Source organism: Chaetodon trifascialis, chromosome 20 (genome assembly GCF_039877785.1).
Source record: "Chaetodon trifascialis isolate fChaTrf1 chromosome 20, fChaTrf1.hap1, whole genome shotgun sequence".
NCBI lineage: Eukaryota > Metazoa > Chordata > Actinopteri > Chaetodontiformes > Chaetodontidae > Chaetodon > Chaetodon trifascialis.
In genome coordinates, this window is record NC_092075.1 from 6,525,229 (window position 1) to 6,545,275 (window position 20,047).

The following is a 20,047-nucleotide window of genomic DNA, read 5'->3' on the forward strand; positions in this document are numbered from 1 at the left end:
AATTATTTTTGACAATGGAATTATCATTTAAGTGATTTTTTGGTTGTAGACGGTGATTTGTTAATTTTTAATGGAGGGAAACCCTAACCCACTTTAATACTAAGCCTAGCCCTAACCCTACAGTAAGGGTCTGAGTGAAGATTTGCAGCGTTTCTCTGTTTTATATCACTGTAAAATGAATATCTTTGGGTGTTAGACTGTTAGTCTAACAAAACAAGACATCTGAAGACGTCACCTTGGGTTTTTAGGAATTTTTAGAGCCACTATTTCTCTATTTTTTGACCTTTCTTAAATCACATAAGAATCTATCAGCTGAATAAATGCCCAAAGGAAATCAAGAACTTATGAATAAAAAATAAAAGTTTCACTGCACTTAACAATTGCATTTATCAGCAGCATTTCTGAGAGAGAGTGAACATTTCTAAATTCACATTAATACGTAAGAAATAATGACTGTTCGTGCACACAGGAGTAACCAACGGCATCTCCTTGTTTTCAGTCTCAATGAACAGTTATTTAACAATGATGTATTATTCACTGAAACAAAAAAAAAAGTGCATTGTCGCTGAGGTGTCTGCAGACATTTTTTAGTTATCGCTACTTAAGATTCTGAAAACAATATAGAATTATATTTGCTGGTCTTGCCTGCAGTATGTAGCATGTTTAACTTTGAGGTCATTTTATCTGAAGTTGTGCAAATCAGAATCTGATAAAGGAACTTATTTTCACACTTCAGCAGTGACCCTTATGGTGCACATGGGTGCACATTCAACAGTCATGTGTGAAGTTGAAACTCTAAAACAACGACAGTGAACAACTGAAGCATCTGGAAGTCTTTAATCCAAATGGCCAGCTCAGAGTTCAGCCTGTCCAACCATCAAGTTCATTTCATCCTTCTGATATTCACACTAGATGTTGATAAAGGAACATTCAACGTAGTTTAAACTTGTGAAAGTAAGTTGTGTCTGGAACAGGAGTATTGTTTGTGTGTCATAGGGGTGAAATAGTGTGCACAGTGTTGGTAGTCCACAGACTGAGAGACAGTGGATAGTACAGGATGAACATCAGCAGGTTGTGTCACGTCTGCATCGTTGCAAGCAAGGTTCAAGACAAGTCTGCCACCAGCTGGTTCAGGAGGAGGTGGGAGTGGAGATGGAGGAGCTGCAGCGATGGATGATGCAGAAGTGGCACCAAGCTAAACGTTCAAGAGGAGGAGGATCACTTGGTCTGACATGTGGCTGCTCCTGGTGCAAGGCAAAGCTCAAGGTCGTGTTCCTCACTTCAAAGTAGGGATTTATGAAATTATGAGATCTTTTTCATGCTGTAAATTCACAGGTAACTTCCTCATCTTCCAAAGAAAAAGCACAATTCATCAGGAGCTTTGGACTGGAGCTGATCACCTGAAGTTCAGTCAACCAATCCTGACTTCACTTGCACGCACAAACAAGCAGATGCACAATCTACTTTTCTCAGTGCAGCTAAATTCACATTTTTTTTTATTTTCCAGTCCTAAAATGAAAAGGCTGTGAGTTATTAATCCAACATCAGCAGCTAGAGTCACCACCTCACTGCCCATTTACTGCAAATCAGGAGCCTGAATGAGGTCCATGCTCGATCTATTTTAAACATCCCTTTTCTCGTAGTGTTGTGATGCTCCTTCAGATATAGGCACGGATCTACTGCAAAATAAAGACCTCTCTTCCCTCTCCTATACTCTGAGGTTACCATGGAGACAGATATAATTCAGTTCTTGATGTTTCTCATAAAAAAAAAACAAAAACCTGCGTACATATTTTCATCTGCAACCATAGCGACACTTGACATTGTCAGCGCTATTTGTAAAAAGCAAGTCACCATAGCGACACTAACCATCCGGGCTGTGTCACAGATCATGTGTCCCAGCAGAGCATGCCTCCTCATTAGGAGTGAAATTTAGGAATCTGCTGGTAAACACGATTTATTGGGTCGTTTTGAAGCATATGATCAAGTTGATTTTGAGCGCTGCGCAGTGACTCTGAAAAAATAAAGGATCTGTATGACATTTAATTTGCTCAGTTTGGAGCATTACAGGTAAAAGTGTGTTGCAGTTAATGTCTAAATTCTGAATTCATCCTACACGTGTACGTTGAACAGCGTCACAGCAATACTTGCAAGTCAGCTGCTAAATATTTTTTTTTACTATTTAATTGGTTTCTCAAACTTAAAATCCAAATATTCTGTATGATATGAGGGATGAAATGAAAAGCTTTACAAACGATTAGCGTTTTAATTCAAATTTGACTACAATTTGTCAAAATCCCCCCCGGTTGTTGCTCCTGTATCGTACACTGATCACTGATTGGAGTGAGACCCATTTGAAGCTTGCAGACATAGTATAGGTAATTATTTTTCATAGATGCACCCCGTCTTGTGCGTCAACCGTACGTCACACTATAGGCCTAATGGCCAACCGTACAACAGTGTTGGGGGGGGGGTGCTTTCATCCAATGCATGGCTTCAGAGTAACTACAACACAAGAGTTTACATCCATATTGTTGTTGTGCCCACCACAAACAGCTGGCTTTTGACCCACAGCTGGTCGCTCGTGCAGCCTAATGAGACTGCAGCATCTGATCTTTCACGATTTGCTGTGCGGTGAAAATTTCTCCAACAAATTCCCGTAAATACAACTTGTCAGAAATACACCTCCGGGGATTCATCGCAAGCATCTCCCCAGTAAGCCCAATCCCGGCGATGGCTGGGGGAGACGCGCTCGTCCTCGGCGATAATCGATAGACGCATGCAGGTAGCCTTCCTCCCTACACACGCAGCATCACCACGCATCCTTACTCCACTGTGCAGTCTCTCTTATTTTCCCCCCCATCACCACACATACGACAAATCGCTCGTGGGGGCCCTGCCTATTGATCTCTAAACATCTGGAACACCTCATATTTGTTTTACAAGGCTGAGGCGAACAGGCTGTGCCCGTGAGACAGCAGTGAGACAGCAGCAGCGGCGGCAGCGGCGGCGGCGGCAGCACCAGGACGGACCACTTGACACCTTGCTTCACGACATCGATATGCAGTAGTGTGATACCAGCTCTGCGGAGACGGGAAGGCCAGTCCATGGCATCTTGATATTAAAACCGTGGGCTCTGCGCATTCCTCACCGACGGCGTAGTCTCTCTCTCTCTCTCTTTTTTTTTTTCTTTCCTGCGGAGTCGAAAGGATTAACTTGGCCAGATAAAGGCGGCGAGGGAGGAAATCTTAACCATAATTCAATCTGACCAGATTCTGTTTGGGGGATTCGTGGGATATCACTGGACCTGCGATGGACTCCAGCGCGGGGGAATATGGCATGGCTCGTCTTGGATTGTTTTTGGTTTTGATGGGGCTGTGGAGATTTAGCGATGCTTGCCCCGCATCCTGCACTTGCAGCATCTCAAGGATTGTTTGTATTGATTCTGTACCAGGGATCGAGGATTTCCCTGTCCTCATGTTAGATGACATGGAAAACATCACCGAGATGTAAGTGTATGAAAATGATCGTGCAGACAGCTTATGAACTTATTAGGATGCAATGCGTAAAGAACTACCTTCGATCGTAGGTCGCAATAATACCCAAGGGCTCGGATTGTAATAATAATACAGATAATAACATTAGCGGCAACATTAATAACAGCAGGCCTGATATTATTCCCCCCTTGTGGATTAAAGATCAACAGAGATCTGTCTCCTGCGCTTCATGTCAAACGCAAAATGTGTCATTTTATTCTCAGATGGGTTTGTCAGATCATGTAGCCTAGTATATGTGTGCGCGCGCGTGCGTGTGTGCATGTGTGGCGGAGATAGAGGTTGCGCGTGCCACTAACGACGACTGTGTGTGTGTGTGTGTGTGTGTGTGTGTGTGTGTGTGTGTGTGTGTGTGTGTGTGTGTGTGTGTGTGTGCGTGTGAATGCGTAATGGTGGTGAGAGTGCGCGTCAGGCTTATTTGGATTAGTCGGTGTTTCCTTTACAAAACAGCTCCAGAGGTAGTGATGGAGTAAATGTTTAGGCCCAGCGCAGCCTCGGAGGTGTTAATTCGGCTTTTGGGCGGCGGTGTGAAATAGCCTCAATATTTCAAAATCACCACATTGTTGCCGGATCACTCACGAGATCACGTCAGTTGTATACAGCCGGCAGTAGTTATATAGCCTTATCTGCGTCAGCGTGTAGGCTTGTGTACCTGCTACAACCCTGCACTAGTAGCCTATACAACTGCATGGCATCCACTGGAGGATGGAGGGGAGGCTGGGCTGAGTTTCCTGAGGCAGACAGGCTGGAGCTAGGTGTCACAGAGCCACCATGAGTGTAGTTTACTACAGGCGTCTGCTGTGGTGGGATCAAAACATTTCTTCATTTTGCAAATGGAACAAGTCTAAACCTCGTGAGTGTCCCTCAGTGTGCCTGGAGGGACTTTTCTTAGTGAGTGAAATGTGCAGTTTTGACAAGCAAATTCATCAGGTTTGCCTTTGACACTTAAAAGACAAAAGCTGTTGGTCTTCTAAACCTCTAACGTGAATTTAAACATTCCTGTGGCCCATCTGAAATCCCTGAGAGTGAAGACAAAACTCCTGAGGCAGATCTTTAAAGATACTTTAACTTGTAATTTATTGCAGCTTTGTGTCTTTAAAGGTGCAATCTGCGTGTGGACAAAAGTGTCCTCCCAACTCCAAAATTTCCACCAAACTGCAAATTGGTTTGCAGGTTTTTAAACACATGCAGGGCGACACGAGGCAACAGCTAAATCTGAGCTGCTAATATTTTCTGACGCTGTGAAAGGTTTGTTTACTCGAGCTTTGTGCTGTCGTCGTCATGTGAAATGTTCTTCTTTTCGGTGATATGCCTAGAATTTCCAAACATTTCTGCTTTGCACTATTGCACTGTGGAAAATTAGTCTAGCTGGTCCCCATAAAGATCATTTAAAAAATGATTTCGAGTTGCTTTTTTAATGAATCAAAGTGTACAGATTATTGACTATCTCTTGCCAAGATGGCAGATACTTATTAGGTATTTTATTATGCACCTTCAGTGGGAGTTGCAGCATCATTTATCCATAAATAGATGATATGTTTTAATTTGTATTAAAAGCCTATATTATCACTGTATGTCCAGCCAGAAATACAACTAATATGAACAATATGAGCCACCGTACAAACATAATGTCTGTCTCTCCAGTGTGAAAATGCATGCGTTTGCACTGGTTCAGATTTTATTGACAGTCACATCTGCTGCAGATCAAATTCCCTCAGTAAAGGAATTTGACAGCTGTGTGGGCAGTTTACATGAAATTTAGCTCACCGTGTCTCCCAAAATGAAAAAAAGGGTCATAAAACACACAAACATGACAGATTCTCTGGTTTCACACTGTTGTTGTGACACTGTGGAGTATAAAACACATGCAAACAGTCGCTACCTTCAGGCTTTACATTGACTGACTGCATGATTTTGCTGATAGCCTGTGTCATAACAGGTTGTCCTCTCGTATTTGTTCGCAGCTACATCACTAATCAAAACAGACTGTTTGACATCAATGACAACAGTCTGAGGCACTACATAAACCTCAGAAACCTGTAAGTATCACGCATGCAGTGTCTTCTCCGCGTTTTACATGGAATCACATGTTCAGCTCACTGATAACTCTGCACGTTGACGTCCAACAGGACAGTGATGAGGACAAGACTGACGTCTATATCATCAGATGCATTTTACAACAATACAAGACTTCAATATGTGTAAGAGGCATTTTAAAGACCCCCTTTAGTCATTTCATCGATGCTGCATGAGTAGCTTTGTTCTGATTGTTTTGCTTGTCTTTGTAGAAATCTCAGAGACAATAACCTATCGACGCTGTCATGGAGAACATTTCAGAACTTTAACTCCACATACCCGTAAGTGTCGCAGCACATAGAACTGTCAGTTTTATGAAACCAAAGATGGTGAATGTCTCACGCGCCGTGTTATTGTTTTCTAGACTCCTCCTGGCCGGAAACCCTCTGGATTGTGTTTGTGAGAACTTGTGGATCAAAATGAGGCTCCTAGAAGAAGCCGATGGCCAAGACCTGAAATGCACAGACGACAGAGGGGAGTCGAAGGCCTTCACCACGCTCACTCCACCAGACTGCGGTAATGTGACACCACGTTATAATAAGCAGCGCCGCGGACCTGATATTGAACATTTTGAAAGACAGGAAAGAGAGGTCGAAACAAAGACGGAAAGAAATCTGTAAACAAATCGATGTGAAGTCACATGTTTAGTTTTCCTGTTTGCTCATCTCTCGCAGTGGTTCCCAAAGTGGAGGTCACCCCGAAAACCGTGACAGAGATGCAGGGGGGTGATGTGAAAGCTGTGTGCAGGGCCTCGGGCTCCCCTCTTCCTGAGATCCTGTGGAACCTTGATATGCTGTCTACCCACCACGAGGTGAGCCGGGCCGCCACACAGCTTCCTGTTTAAACCTTGTACAGGTCCATCACCCTGAGCTCCTGATTTTTATTTTTTTTTTACGCTCTGAGTGGAGTGGGAAACATGAGACATCTTGGGAAATGGGTTGAAAATATTACTTATGAGAGGAGCTCACGTTTCAAAGATCCCTCTGTGAGCTAGAATAGGATGAGGGTCATGATGGAGATGCAGACTTGAGTCTCGCTCGAGTAAAGGATACGTTTGGTGATATTCTATATTTCTTCTTTATCACCAACAAATCTGCTGCTGAAAAGTTGCTCTCATCGTGTGAGCCCTGTTTCACTGGGTGACACGATCCTTCAGTGGTAGATAGACGTAGTGGTAGAAGTACTCAGATTTTTTACTTAAGTCAAAGTTGCAGTGCGCTGTTATAAGTAAAAGGCCTTAAGTAACAGTGCAAAAGTATTAGCATCAAAATAGTACTAATTGTGCAGAATGGCCCATTTAGAAGAGTAAATACTACATGGATTATTGGTGCATTAATGTAGTTTTAATGTTGCAGCTGGTAAAGGTGAAGTTAGGTTTAAGTACTTTAATACTGCTGGGCAGCTTGTGAATTTCCCCCTGGAGATCAAGAAATATTTATCTTATCTTAACCTTTGATAATTTATTAATTGATTTCTAGTATTTTGTATGAATCCACAAAGTAACTAGTGGCTAAAGTTATCACATAAATCTAGTGGAGTATTGTAGGGGAGTGGAAGTATGAAGTACCTCAGAATTGTACTTCAGCACACTACAAAGCACAGTAGTTGAGTAAATGTACTTAGTTACTTTCCACCACTGTGTTCCTTCATCACATTTATCCCTTTTGTTTTTAAATGAAGTTATATGGTATGCACTCAACTGGAAATGCTGGTTTTTGTGGTGATTTAAATCTACACCAGGAACCAATGAACAGCAGGAGGGGGTCATCATAAAGAGACGGACACACACATAGTTGGTCTGTTCATTGAATCAGCTGATAATAAGAAAAATAGAGACTCTGACTTACCCTCAGTCTCAATATGTGGCATTATCAGCAAAATTTACTGAATATAAAAGTACACATTGAGCAGTAAAATAGTCGCTGTCAGTGTTTGACTCATATATTAAGTTCATGTTGTATTTTACTGCTGCAGAGGTTGAGCTAATTTTAAGTACTTTATACACTGTTGGCTCGTTTAATCTACAGCACTGCATCATATTCTATAAGATCATCATATGTTTGCAGTGTGGCCGTCCTTTGAGAACCACGTATCTTTAAAAAGTCAGCTTTTCATGAGCTCAGAAAACTGCTTTCAGCTGTGCGATGACGCATTTTCCTGCAAATCCAAGAGAGGATTTAAATGGTTTATTTATCTCAGGAAGTAGCAAAATTTTCTCAACGCACAACAAATCACCAAATGTGGAGATACGTGGTTTTCACTGGACAGGAAAGGTATGAAAAATTGTAATCTGAAAAGTAACGAGTAACTAAATCTGTCAGACAAATGTAGCAAAGAAACGATATTTAGAAGTAGTAGCAGAAATATGAATATGCATGATACAGAAATACTCAAGTAAAGCACGAGTACCTTAAATTTGTATTTGGATGTACTTTCCAAGGTCGGCATCACAGGAACACATAGAGTTAATAATAACGCTGTGTTTACAGATTGATCCGTCGGATACGGAGAGCAGCCTCACCCTGTCAGACCTGTCTCCTGATGATAACGGCAGGGTGATCATATGCAGCGCCGAGAACATGGTCGGTCAGACGGAGGCCACCCTGCAGCTCAATATTCTCTGTAAGGACTCCTTTTCTGTTATCAGCCACTGTAAATGTTAACCAACTATAGCATACGTCTAATTTCCCCTCATGATCTTTTAAATGCTTTTCCTCGACTTTGTTATTTCCAGTGGAAGCGAAAGGCTCCTCAGTTTATTATCATTACTGTCTCTCTGCAAATCTTATTGACTCTCCGTGTTTCCTGTCCATAACTCTTCCTCCTGTGAAGCTCCTCATGCCTCACTATGCTCCTCTGCTTGTTCAGCGCCACTCTTCTCCTCTTCCATGTTTTCCTGACGTCAGCGTTCACATGTTGCATCTCCCTTTCTGAGCCCATAAATGTTGCTTTTCCTACCGGTTTGTACTCCTGCTGTTGTATTTTCCTGCCATCCCGTTATTACTCTTCCTCTACTGTTGCCTCCGTGTCAGTTGCCCCCACCATCCAGCAGCTGCTGGCGCCAGAGCGGGACCACCACTGGTGCATCCCCTTCAGCGTGACGGGGAACCCCAAGCCGGAGCTGCAGTGGTACCACGAGAACGTGCCCCTCCAGGAGCAGGACTACATCCGCACCATGATCCACCTGTCCACTGAGAGCGAGTACCACGGCTGCCTGCAGCTGGTCAACCCCACGCACATCCACAACGGCGTGTACAGGCTGGTGGCAAAGAACAAGTACGGCCGGGACGAGAAGAAGGTCTCAGCCCAGTTCATCGACCCGCCCTACATCGACCATACAGGTGTTCATGCGCTCTTTTACAGCTTCATTCAGTGAGACGTCAGCTTATTTCTGAGGCTTGTTTCTGTTTACAACTGCTAACCTACAGATTCTATTTTTCCTTTTCACCAGAAGATCCCTTCTACTACTGTAAGTACTGGTTCAGCTGTATTAAACAATGGTTGTCCTTGCTAGCTTGGTAATAACTGTAAACACAGTTAAAGTGAACTCTTACGTGATCTGTTTCTCCTCCCATGGCCTGTTCCTCCTCCTCCTCCTCCTCCTCCTCCTCCTCCTCCTCCTGCTGCTGCTGCTGCCCAGACACTACTGGTGGGTGTTTGACACATTATAAATTACATGACACTCATCGTCAACTCCTTGCACATAATAATTAGTATTTTATTTTATTTTATTTTATTTTCAGAATCACCACTCCCTCCTCTGGAGGACAGCGTTGCAGTAAGTGATCTTCATCACTCCAGACCATTTAACACAGTGCTTCCCAAACTTTTGGCTTGTGTAAATTTCTTTTCTTGTTGTGTTCATGTTGTTTTTAAAAGGTCCAAAATGCCTAAAATTATCTGGTAATTCATAAGAAAAAAGAGCAAAGATTAGAGAAAATGTATCATAAATCCTGTAAATGATCTCATGACTCTTAATGGGACCCCAGATTGGGAACCACTAATCTAAAGGGCGCCATTGTTTACATTTATGTCTCAATCAATCTGTTTTTGTTGTTGTCTTCAGGTGTATGTAGTCGTGGGAATCGCAGGAGTTGCCTTGACTGGCTGCGTTCTGATGGTCATCATTCTGAAATATGGCAGAAACTCCAAGTTTGGTATTAAAGGTGAAGTACATTTCTTCTATTTCAACATTTTGGCAAATACACTTATTTGATGTCTTGCCTGCAGTTAGATGGGAACATAGATGCCACTCCCATATGTGTGAGCTGGTTAGCTTAGCTTAGCACAAGGGCTGGAAACGGGGGGGAAAGCTAGCGTGGCTTTGTCATACATTAAAAAAATGTTTCCAGTCTTTGTGCTAAGCTTCAGCGTAGACACACTAGTCCTTAAACAGTTAATAAATGATTTATAACACGCTATAAGGACATTTTTAAGCTTAAGATTATTTTGTTGCATAAAATGTAACTGTTTTTTTTTTTATTAGTCAATAATCAGAAATCCTCACATGGAGCATCTATTACTAATCAGTTAATTAAAACTTGATAGCGCTGTACAACAAAGCTGTGTTTTAACACATTTATCAACTATTTATACACATGTTTAAAAGTGTTACATTTCTTCATAAATGTGGTTGAAGCTCATGGGGGCATTATGTATAATAAACCTGCGGTACAGTATGTTATCAATCATTCATCAGCTGTTTATGCACACTTACAGATGCTTCATAAGAGGAGTAAGAATAGACAAACACATTAGTGAGCACTCAAAATGTCCTTATATCTGCTACAGCTACATTAAGCCATTAATGGAGTGTTTATATATCACTTTTAAGAGATAAACAAGTTCCTGTTTTGACTCTATCAGTGTCTTATTTTGGTCTCATCTTGACTTAGGATGACGTCTACCTTCTGATGACTTACTGTCATCATGTACAACATGTCCTTACAAGTCCGTCTATCTCCTCTTCCTCCTCCTCTTCGCCTCTATGACCACCATGCTTCTTTCCTCTCGACTCCGCTCCTCTCTCTCCTCTCCACCTCCTCCTCTGTGGCTCCCTAGGCTCCTCCTCAGTCATCAGTAATGACGATGACTCTGCCAGCCCTCTTCATCACGTCTCCAATGGCAACAACACCCCGTCGTCCTCTGAGATGGGTCCAGACGCAGTGATCATTGGGATGACAAAGATTCCTGTCATTGAGAACCCACAGTACTTCCGTAACTCCGGCAGCATGCTGAAATCTGACACGTGTGAGTTACCACCTCGCTCTGCAAATGACTGGTAACCTGGACCTTTTCTGATAAATCCATACAGGGGTCACTGCCCGACGCCATATTTACTGTCAGCATCGTGAGAGCGACTCGTGCTCTGCGGGGCAGCTGGACAGCCAGCCTATAGATGATGATCAGCTTGTTTACAGAAGGCTCAACTCAGCAGAATCAGCCTGAGTGTCGTTCTTTCTCAGACGCGCGCGCATGTGGTTTATTACGCTGTGGAGAAATTTTAATTCACGTTGAATCTATTTGTCAATTGGCTGAAAAATAATATTATTACCAACCAAAAAAGGCCAAACATTTGCTAGTTTTAGCCTTTCATTTTTGGGTTTTGGCCATTTTATTGTATTGTAAATGAAATATCTCAGCTTTGGACTGTTCATCATGTAATTTGTGAGCAACATCATTTCTTTTCTGATTTCATATAGATTATATAGACTTATTTCTTGCCAAATCAAAGAAACAAAAAATCAAAATAATTCTAAAATTTGCATCGCTATAACTGTCTGAAAATCAGTGAAGACAATAAACACTGAGGGATTTGTCTTTCTCTGCATTAAAGTTGTCCAGCACATCAAGAGACACAACATTGTTTTGAAGCGGGAGCTCGGAGAAGGAGCCTTTGGGAAGGTGTTTCTGGCCGAGTGCTACAACCTGACACCAGACCAGGAGAAGCTCCACGTGGCAGTCAAGGTACGGATCAGGAAGCCGTTCGCTCAAGTAATCAATGCACTTGTCCTTCAGGTCGTGAATTGTAGTGACTAGATGTGCGTTCTTGTCGATAACGCTCCTCTTCACGGTCCCTTTGTCTTTGTGCCTTTCGTCAGACTCTGAAAGAGGCCAACGAGAGCGGCCGAGCGGACTTCTACAGAGAGGCCGAGCTTCTCACCAACCTGCAGCACGAGCACATCGTCACCTTCTACGGGGTGTGTGTAGAGAGCGACCCGCTCATCATGGTGTTTGAATACATGAAACATGGTGACCTAAACAAGTTCCTCAGGTACGTTCATTTTGACTTCTAAAAGGACTGAGATGAGTAGCTCAACATTTTGGGATATTTGTGCTTCTTGCTGAGAATTAGATGAGAAGATTGACACCTGTCTCATGTCTATGCGGCTATAGTAAGCAGGCAGTTAGCTTAGCTTAGCATGAAGACTGGAAACAGGTAGCACGGCTCCATTAAAAGATTAAGAACACAAGAATATACCAGCCCCTCTCATGCTTGTTTGTTTAATGAATGTTGTTTTACAGAGATTATGTGTCTGACTATTTCTTGGCTGGGAGCGGTGACTTCCTGTTGCCACCATAATGCTACAGTAAGTCACCGCTCCCAGCTAAGAAATAGTCAATAATCCAGCATAAAACCACACGTACACATTAAACAAACAAGATTTAATGTATCTTTGGAGGTGATGATGGACAGATTTTGTTAGGCTACCTGATTCCCCCTGTTTCCAGTCCTTATGCTAAGCTAAGCTAATGGTCATCTGGCACCAGCTTTAAATTTAGCACACAGGTATGAGAAAGTGGAAAGCACATTTCCTAAAATGTCCAAATTTCTCTTAAGTGTCCAGTGTGAATTGAAGGCACAGCTGGCTCATATTGTGAAATATTCTGAGACAGAAATTTGTCCACTGACGAAAAATAAAATAGTTTCTACTGAGGGAGTTATCTATTTAATATAGGCCACTGAAGCAATGTTGATGGATTCAGAGGATTTTTACATTACTCTGATTTTCAGGTATTTCATTCATTGGATTTGTAGTTCTGTCTGGTTATGTAATCTAGAAATGATTTTATGGTAATGGATAATATACAGCTAAAAATGATTCGGCAGTTAATAGGTCAGCCATTTAAAAGAAAATTACATGTTTACGAAAAATTGTCGAAAATTGAGCAGTTCCAGCTTCTCAGATGTGAATGTTTGGTGGTTATCTAAGTCTGATATATGATGATAAACTGAGCGTCACAAAACTTGACTTTTGAAGATGTCGCCTTCGGCTCTCGGATAATTTCTGTCATAATTTCCCAAAACTCCAAGACATTCAGTTTACAATCATATATGAGAAAGAAAAGCACCAAATTCAAAGCAAACTGAGGAGTTGGAACCAGTGAATGTTTGTTATATTTGCTGAAAAATTGCTAAAAATGACAAATCTGTTGTCAGAGCAGTTGTAGATAATCCTCTAATTGTTTCAGCCCTGAATAATTTCCATGAAATTTACTCATTTTTATCACAATGTAATGACAGAGATCCCAGCCCTTGTCAAAGGACACATTTCATGCATCATATTTTCTAAACTGGTGCGACTGATTGAAGCTATAATGAAGTGTTTCTGGGTGCAGGTCCCATGGCCCTGATGCAGTGCTAATGGCAGACGGTCAACACAGTATCCTGGTGGAGCTCACCCAGTCCCAGATGCTGCACATTGCCCAACAGATTGCTGCTGGCATGGTCTACCTGGCCTCCCAGCACTTTGTGCACAGAGACTTGGCAACCAGGAACTGCCTGGTAGGAGAAAACCTGCTGGTCAAGATAGGAGACTTTGGCATGTCCAGAGACGTTTACAGCACAGACTACTACAGAGTGAGTCCAGAGTGTTTTTGATTATTGTCCCTGCTCTCACCCCGTCTTGCCCCCAGTCTCTTACTCACACAGACGCACACACACACACACACACACACACACACACACACACACACACACACACACACACACACACACATGCATGCACATTCCTCTCATATACACACAGAAATATGGAAATGTAGCCACATAGTCTCAAATATGTAATTAGAATTTTATTCCAGTTTTGGCCTGAAATAACTGTGTAGCTGCAGAAATGACAATTTTAACCAGAGGTATTTTATCTATTTTTAATACCATTTAAATGCAAATTCTATAATCTGCATAAAATTACTCCTTCCATGGTAATAAAGGCCAACAGTGCAAAAATGCATCAGCAGTTTTTCTTTTTCCCTGGGCAAGGAGTTAATACTTCCCCTCACTCTACATGACCAGCATCATATTAAACCACAGAGGAGTTACAGTGCATGACCCAGTGATGGTCGTGAGCAGAGTACACTTTGATGCTACAATACAGATGAAAAAAGAATAAAAATTTTGAGGAAGGGATGGAGTTATTTTATTCCCTCACCCTTCTGTGTCTCAGATCCGAGCTTCTTGCATCCCACAGCGCCCTCTGCTGCCTGAAGTGGAGTCAGAAATCTAAACACGCTCAAAAAACATCATCTCAGAGATGTGTTTTTGCCTGCATCAGATAAGAGCACCATAAAAAGGGCCTGTCACCAGCTCCTGATATAAAACATTTTTATCAAACCAAAAGCAAAGGCATGAGTACTGCTAACAATATGAGGCTGTCTTATCTGCTAAAATGCTGCTACAATAAATTAGATTAGAAGTAAATCTCGATATTTAGTTTAGAGAATAAAACTAAAATTATTTAGAAAGACATTTGTGCAAAGAGTGTCAAATAATAATGCAACTAAAATATGTTATTGTTCATTCATGTAAGCAGATTCTTCATGAAGTGCTTATAGGCTCAAAGTAGTTTCTTCGTTTGAGCCTCTCAGGGTGCCGTACTTGGTATAAACCTGGTGCAGCGGCTCAGATATCATACATTTAATAACTGATTGATGGTGGATATGAGTTCGTGTAGGTGAGGAGATGGACGTGAAAGGACAGAAGTGCAGTGAGGGTGACTGGATAAAAGGGAAGAGACGAAGAGAGGGAAATGCATTTAGTAGACAGGAAATAACTGATGGAAGACGACAGGAAGACGCTGATTGGATAAAAGCTTATGAAGGAATACCAGGCGTGTTACAGGAATGCCAGAAGGGCTAAATTTAATTGCTCACTATGAAAGATACACTCAGTTGCCAGTTTATTAGGTACAAGCAGCTAAAGCTAATGCAGCATAGCACAACAGCCCTGCAGTAAATCCGACCTGCATGAAGGATATAATGTTCAGTTTCTGGTGAAACTGTTTCAGAGAGGTGCTGGATTACAGTTTAACTGTATTGTGTCATATCAACAGGTATTTAAATGAATACAAATAATAATAAATACAATACAGTTATACATGCAGGAACATTATAACCATCATGAATGTTGCAGGGTTTGTTGCAGGGCTGCTGCATTAGTTTTGGCTGGCTGTTGCTCATAAACTGGAAACTGAGTGTATTTTCAGTTGTGGTACTGGCTAGTTTTACATTTAAATCATGACATCACAAACATATTACAATATAATGTTGACCACTAACGAGGCTGCCGCCATGCTAGCATGCAAGCTGTGCTTTGAGCTAAATGCTAATGTCAGCATGCTGACGTTTCCATGTATGTTCTAATTAGCACTTAAAACAAAGCAGAGCTGAGGCTAATGTGGATGTTTTGCAGGTATTTGGCCCTAAACCAGCACCGGACAAATGAAAAATTTGATGATGATCACCAATGTTATTAAAATTTATCCTCTGTGGACCTTAAATATCAGTTAAATAGTCGTCAATGTATTTCACTTAAAACCACAGAGGTTGACCTCATGCTGACAGAAGAGGATCATTAGAAGTCATCTTCTTGGAGCCATGAACGTCTGAACCGAATTTCATAGCAGTACAGTTTGTGAGATATTTCAGTATGAACCAAAGCGGTGGAACGACCAGCAGACACTGTCATCCACACCTCCAGTGAGTCTAACCTGCAGCTTTAAGCCGGTGGTGTTGCTTTCTGATGGAGACTCTCTCTCGTCTCTGCAGGTGGGCGGTCACACGATGCTGCCAATCCGCTGGATGCCCCCAGAGAGCATCATGTACCGGCGGTTCACCACAGAGAGCGATGTGTGGAGCCTCGGCGTGGTGCTGTGGGAAATCTTCACCTACGGGAAGCAGCCCTGGTACCAGCTCTCCAACAATGAGGTCAGAGTCACGCTCAGGGCTGACAGGGCCTTAAAGCACACATACGTTCTTCATATCTACACTATAACACACACACATTCCTCCTGATGGTCTGCAGTTGGAAACATAACATGGGAAATTCATTAAAAACACTCCAATCCAAACTTAAATCTGCAGTAAAGATTCAAAGTGTTACAGAGCAAGGCCACTTTGAGCCACACGCATGGAAGCTTAACTATAAATGTTACTGAAAAAAAAATATTTTCTTCTTATATAACGTAATATTTACTTTATCTATTAGTGTTGACTGATGTGAGGCGTTCATGTTTGAGTTTCAGGCACTAGGAAGTGCCAACTTTGATGAATCAGAGTTTCCAACAGTCGAAATTATGATTTGGATGTTGATATAAAGACTGTTTATAAGTCGGAAACTCGCATTTCCCATTGCTAACATGACTTCTACGTGCATGCGTGCATTGTGGCCCTGTATCCTGCAGGTGATCGAGTGCATCACCCAGGGCCGCGTGCTGCAGCGGCCCCGCACCTGTCCTAAAGAGGTGTACGACCTGATGCTGGGCTGCTGGCAGCGGGAGCCCTACATGAGGCTGAACATCAAGGAGATCCACAGCATGCTCCAGAGCCTCGCCAAGGCCTCTCCGGTGTACCTGGACATACTGGGCTGATGCACCTGTATGTACTGTGCACGTGTGTGTGTGTGTGTGTGTGTGTGTGTGTGTGTGTGTGTGTGTGTGTGTGAGCTGGGTATGTGGACACGTGGCGGTGTGTGTTTGCGTGCACGTGACGAGACAGAGAGGAGAGGAGAGGAGGAAAGGAGGGTGGTGCGAGTGTGTAAGCGCCTGTGTGCAGCACCTGGCTGTAAATGTCACTGTAAATGCTGTCGTCCCCGTCCTCATCACATCGAGAAAAGCCTTAAACTTTGAGTGGTTTTCTTTTGCTTTGCTTTTCTTTAATCCATTCGCAGACGTTACTGAGGCATGTTTCACAAACAGAAACCAAAATGCATACAGGATTATGTAACTTTATCCCAACCATCAACACTCCTCTATGTTAAAGGCATAAAAATAAACGGAGCCCGATGATCAGAAACATCAATTACTGGGTTGTTCTGTCTTCATCGCATTAGATAATCACTCTGTTCCATATTTGCTGGGAGCGAACAAAGGGAAAACAATGTGTCCCCATGATGGACAGTGTACGGACACAACTTTGTAGATAGAGCTTTGTCTTCTTTGTCACACAGAGCAACACATTCTGCAGGACGATAAAACAACCCATGAAGTCACAGCTTTTTCTTTTGTATGTCACAGACTATTTTAATATTTGTAGGATTTCTAAATGTTGACGCTGTTTTCATACCGAGCCCCTTTTGTTTTTTGAGTTGTCCACAGAAACTTTTTGCTTGTTTGAATTTTAAACCTACGTGTACATTATCATACACGTACGTTTAACAGCAACAGTGTGGAGCCCATAGATTCTTCTGGACGCCTGTGTCTGTTATATATAACCCGCTCCAGTCCGCTGAGGGACTTCCTGATTTAAATCAATGTTGAGGTTGTAAAACACAAGGGCATACAGCGTTTGACACCTTTTTTTCCCTTTTTTTTAAATAACGTGGTCATCGTTTGTCATGTTTTATGTAAATATCTGTCACATGAGGTCATCTATATTAACAGAGTGGTGTTTTAAACGTTGTTGGAGTGCTCAGCTCGTCTCACAACCTTTTCATTTGACGTATCTAAAGCACAGAGAGAACGAGGACCCCGGCGGTGTCGAGCTGTGCCTAAAAAAAAAAAAGAAAAAAAAAAGAGCACAGTTTTTTGTTGTTTTTTTTCTCATTCACCAGCAATGCCATTTAGCAAATCGTTGTTGTTCGGTGGCCCATATCTGTAAGCGACGTGGTTTATCTTCAGAGGCAGGTTTCCAGGTGTTGTGATGGGATTGTGTTCAGAGTTTGACAGGAGAAGATGAGCTTGTGGAGTCATCTTCAGTTTTTTTTTTTTTGCCTATTTCTGAGGGGATTGGCATTTTGACGCCGTTTACTGTGCACTGACGGAGGCTGAACATACTGCGGATCTTTTTTTGTTTGTTTCCAGCACTTTGCTTCTGTATGTACTGAAGTTGTTTATGTTATTTATTCACATTACGAGAGTGTACTTTGAGGATTTGATCTTTAATTCTACATAGCGGCTAAGAGACTGCAGTTAAAAGGATGAATTCAGAGTCTGATTGGCCCTAAAGTGTCCCAGGGGTGCTTTATCTCTCTGAGGGGCCCCAGTCAGCCGGGTGGAGACTGAGGCAGCTCCTCACCTCGTCGCCGGCGAAGCACATGTGTACAAGGCCGAGGACCTCGATGCTTGGAAACCATTTCAAAAAGGCATCCACGAAAGTTTTCCTGAGATCTCAAAGAGGCCAAATTCTTAAAGCGAGCGTGGTGGCGCGAGCAAACCTCTGCATTAATGTTTGCAAAAGCAGCAGCTTCATGAACACGGAGGCATAAAGCAGTACGGCTCTCTGCTGAGACAATAAGTTATGTTAAGTGCACTTTGTAGCGTTAACTTAACCCCCGAATGCACAACCTGAGCGGCTGTGCTCAGCACTCTCCGCCTCGACCTCAACTGCACTTAATGAGGAAAAAAATAAAAAAATGTCGCCCTTGCTTTGCTGAAGCAAGTCCTAAACTCTGACACTGTCCTTGATGAAAATGTCCCTCTATGTTTTTATTACAGCGTTTGTCAGTTCTGTATAATAGTCACGTGTCTGCTGTACATACCTCGCTGTCCATTCTGTACAGTTCTGATATTTGTCTATATCAATAGTAGGCTATGTTTAATAGTATAATCTGTTTTAAGCAGGTATCATGTCAAAACTGTGTGACATCTATTGAAGACAACGTGTTATGGGCCACTGGCAATACATATTATATGTAAATACGATTTTATTTGTGCTACATTGTATAATTTCTTTGTGCTCGTTCATAATACCGGTGAGAATACAATCCTTTTTTTGGCAACTTTTGATCTGCAGAGGACTTTATTTGAACAATGTGTTTTTTTTTTTCTCTGAGGAAAAAAAGAAAAGAAAAGAAAAATGATCTCCTCTTTCCTCTCCACTGTGATGGGGAGCTTACGCAGAGGCTGTTTGAGATGCTGTCTGTCTGCAGGAGGACCATAGACTCTGGATCTGATTAACACATCAGGATCTCTCCTAGCCGACGGGCGTCCCAGCAGACGTGCGGCCCGGTGGCGAGGAGGTCAAGGGTCGCCTCTTGGCCCAACACCCCGCCGCTCAACCTCTGACTGACTGTAGCCTATCTTGATCCTCTTTCAGATGAATAACTGTGACTTTGCATCATGAATAGTATATTATTTTGAATGTAATCTAGAAGGGTCGGGACCTTTTTTGAATGTAATCTATCTCGAGGGGAGGGGGGGTCGAGGATTTTTTTTGTAAATATATGGTAAAAGAAAAAAAGATTACAGTTTTCATTCCTGTGCAGATAACAAATTTTACTTACTGTGTGAATACAAAGAGAGAGAAGTGTGTGCGTTTGTGTGTGTGAGACCGATGTCTCCGAGATGTGGACATCTGTATGCAAGAGTGTGTGCGTGTGTGTGTGTGTGTGTGTGTGTGTGTGTGTGTGTGTGTGTGTGTGTGTGTGTGTGTGCGTGTGTGTGCGCGCGCGCTCTCCTGGCAGATTTAATCCTGCTTTAATCAGCCAGTTCTATCAATCAATTCAATGCTTTGTGCATCATGTGAGTAGCTTATCCACAATTAATGGAAATGTTCCTTGTGATACTGTGCATTTAATAAAGGTGGTATGTCTTACAGTACGCCTCGAGCCCTCGCCAGTCTTTATGTCTGCACGTGCACAACTCAAAGAAGTTTTTTGGGGAAATGTGCTGGTCAGCTTGGGCAAACATGTAATATTGCACAGGATATTTTCACGGACTGGGTGAATATTTAAAACAGTTAAAAACATTGAATTATGCAGCAGGTTTGTCCAAAACAGTGACGTGTTAAATGATGATTGACAGTTAAAATGTTAAACAGCCTAACTTTAGCTATTAGCTAACAATTCTGCAACTAATGATCATTTTCATTACGGATTAATGTCCTGATGATTTTATCCATTATTAAAAAGTGAAATTATTTAAAAGAAAAGCAGCAAATGCTCGTATTTCAGAAGCTGGAACCATGAAATGTTTATGCAT

General features: G+C 42.2%; 1 protein-coding gene across 1 annotated transcript; it reads left to right on the top strand.

The window, feature by feature from the left end:
• The first annotated feature begins 2,800 nt into the window (after positions 1-2,800).
• Positions 2,801-19,666, top strand: ntrk2b (neurotrophic tyrosine kinase, receptor, type 2b). The gene is made up of 16 exons (XM_070988714.1): positions 2,801-3,509; positions 5,519-5,593; positions 5,684-5,755; positions 5,843-5,911; positions 5,995-6,146; positions 6,305-6,441; positions 8,120-8,252; positions 8,663-8,981; positions 9,345-9,408; positions 9,697-9,796; positions 10,692-10,880; positions 11,467-11,597; positions 11,732-11,904; positions 13,251-13,491; positions 15,678-15,836; positions 16,313-19,666. The coding sequence occupies exons 1-16, from the start codon at positions 3,313-3,315 to the stop codon at positions 16,496-16,498; spliced, it is 2,397 nt and encodes a 798-aa protein (XP_070844815.1). The 5' UTR covers positions 2,801-3,312; the 3' UTR covers positions 16,499-19,666.
• The last annotated feature ends 381 nt before the right edge of the window (positions 19,667-20,047 follow it).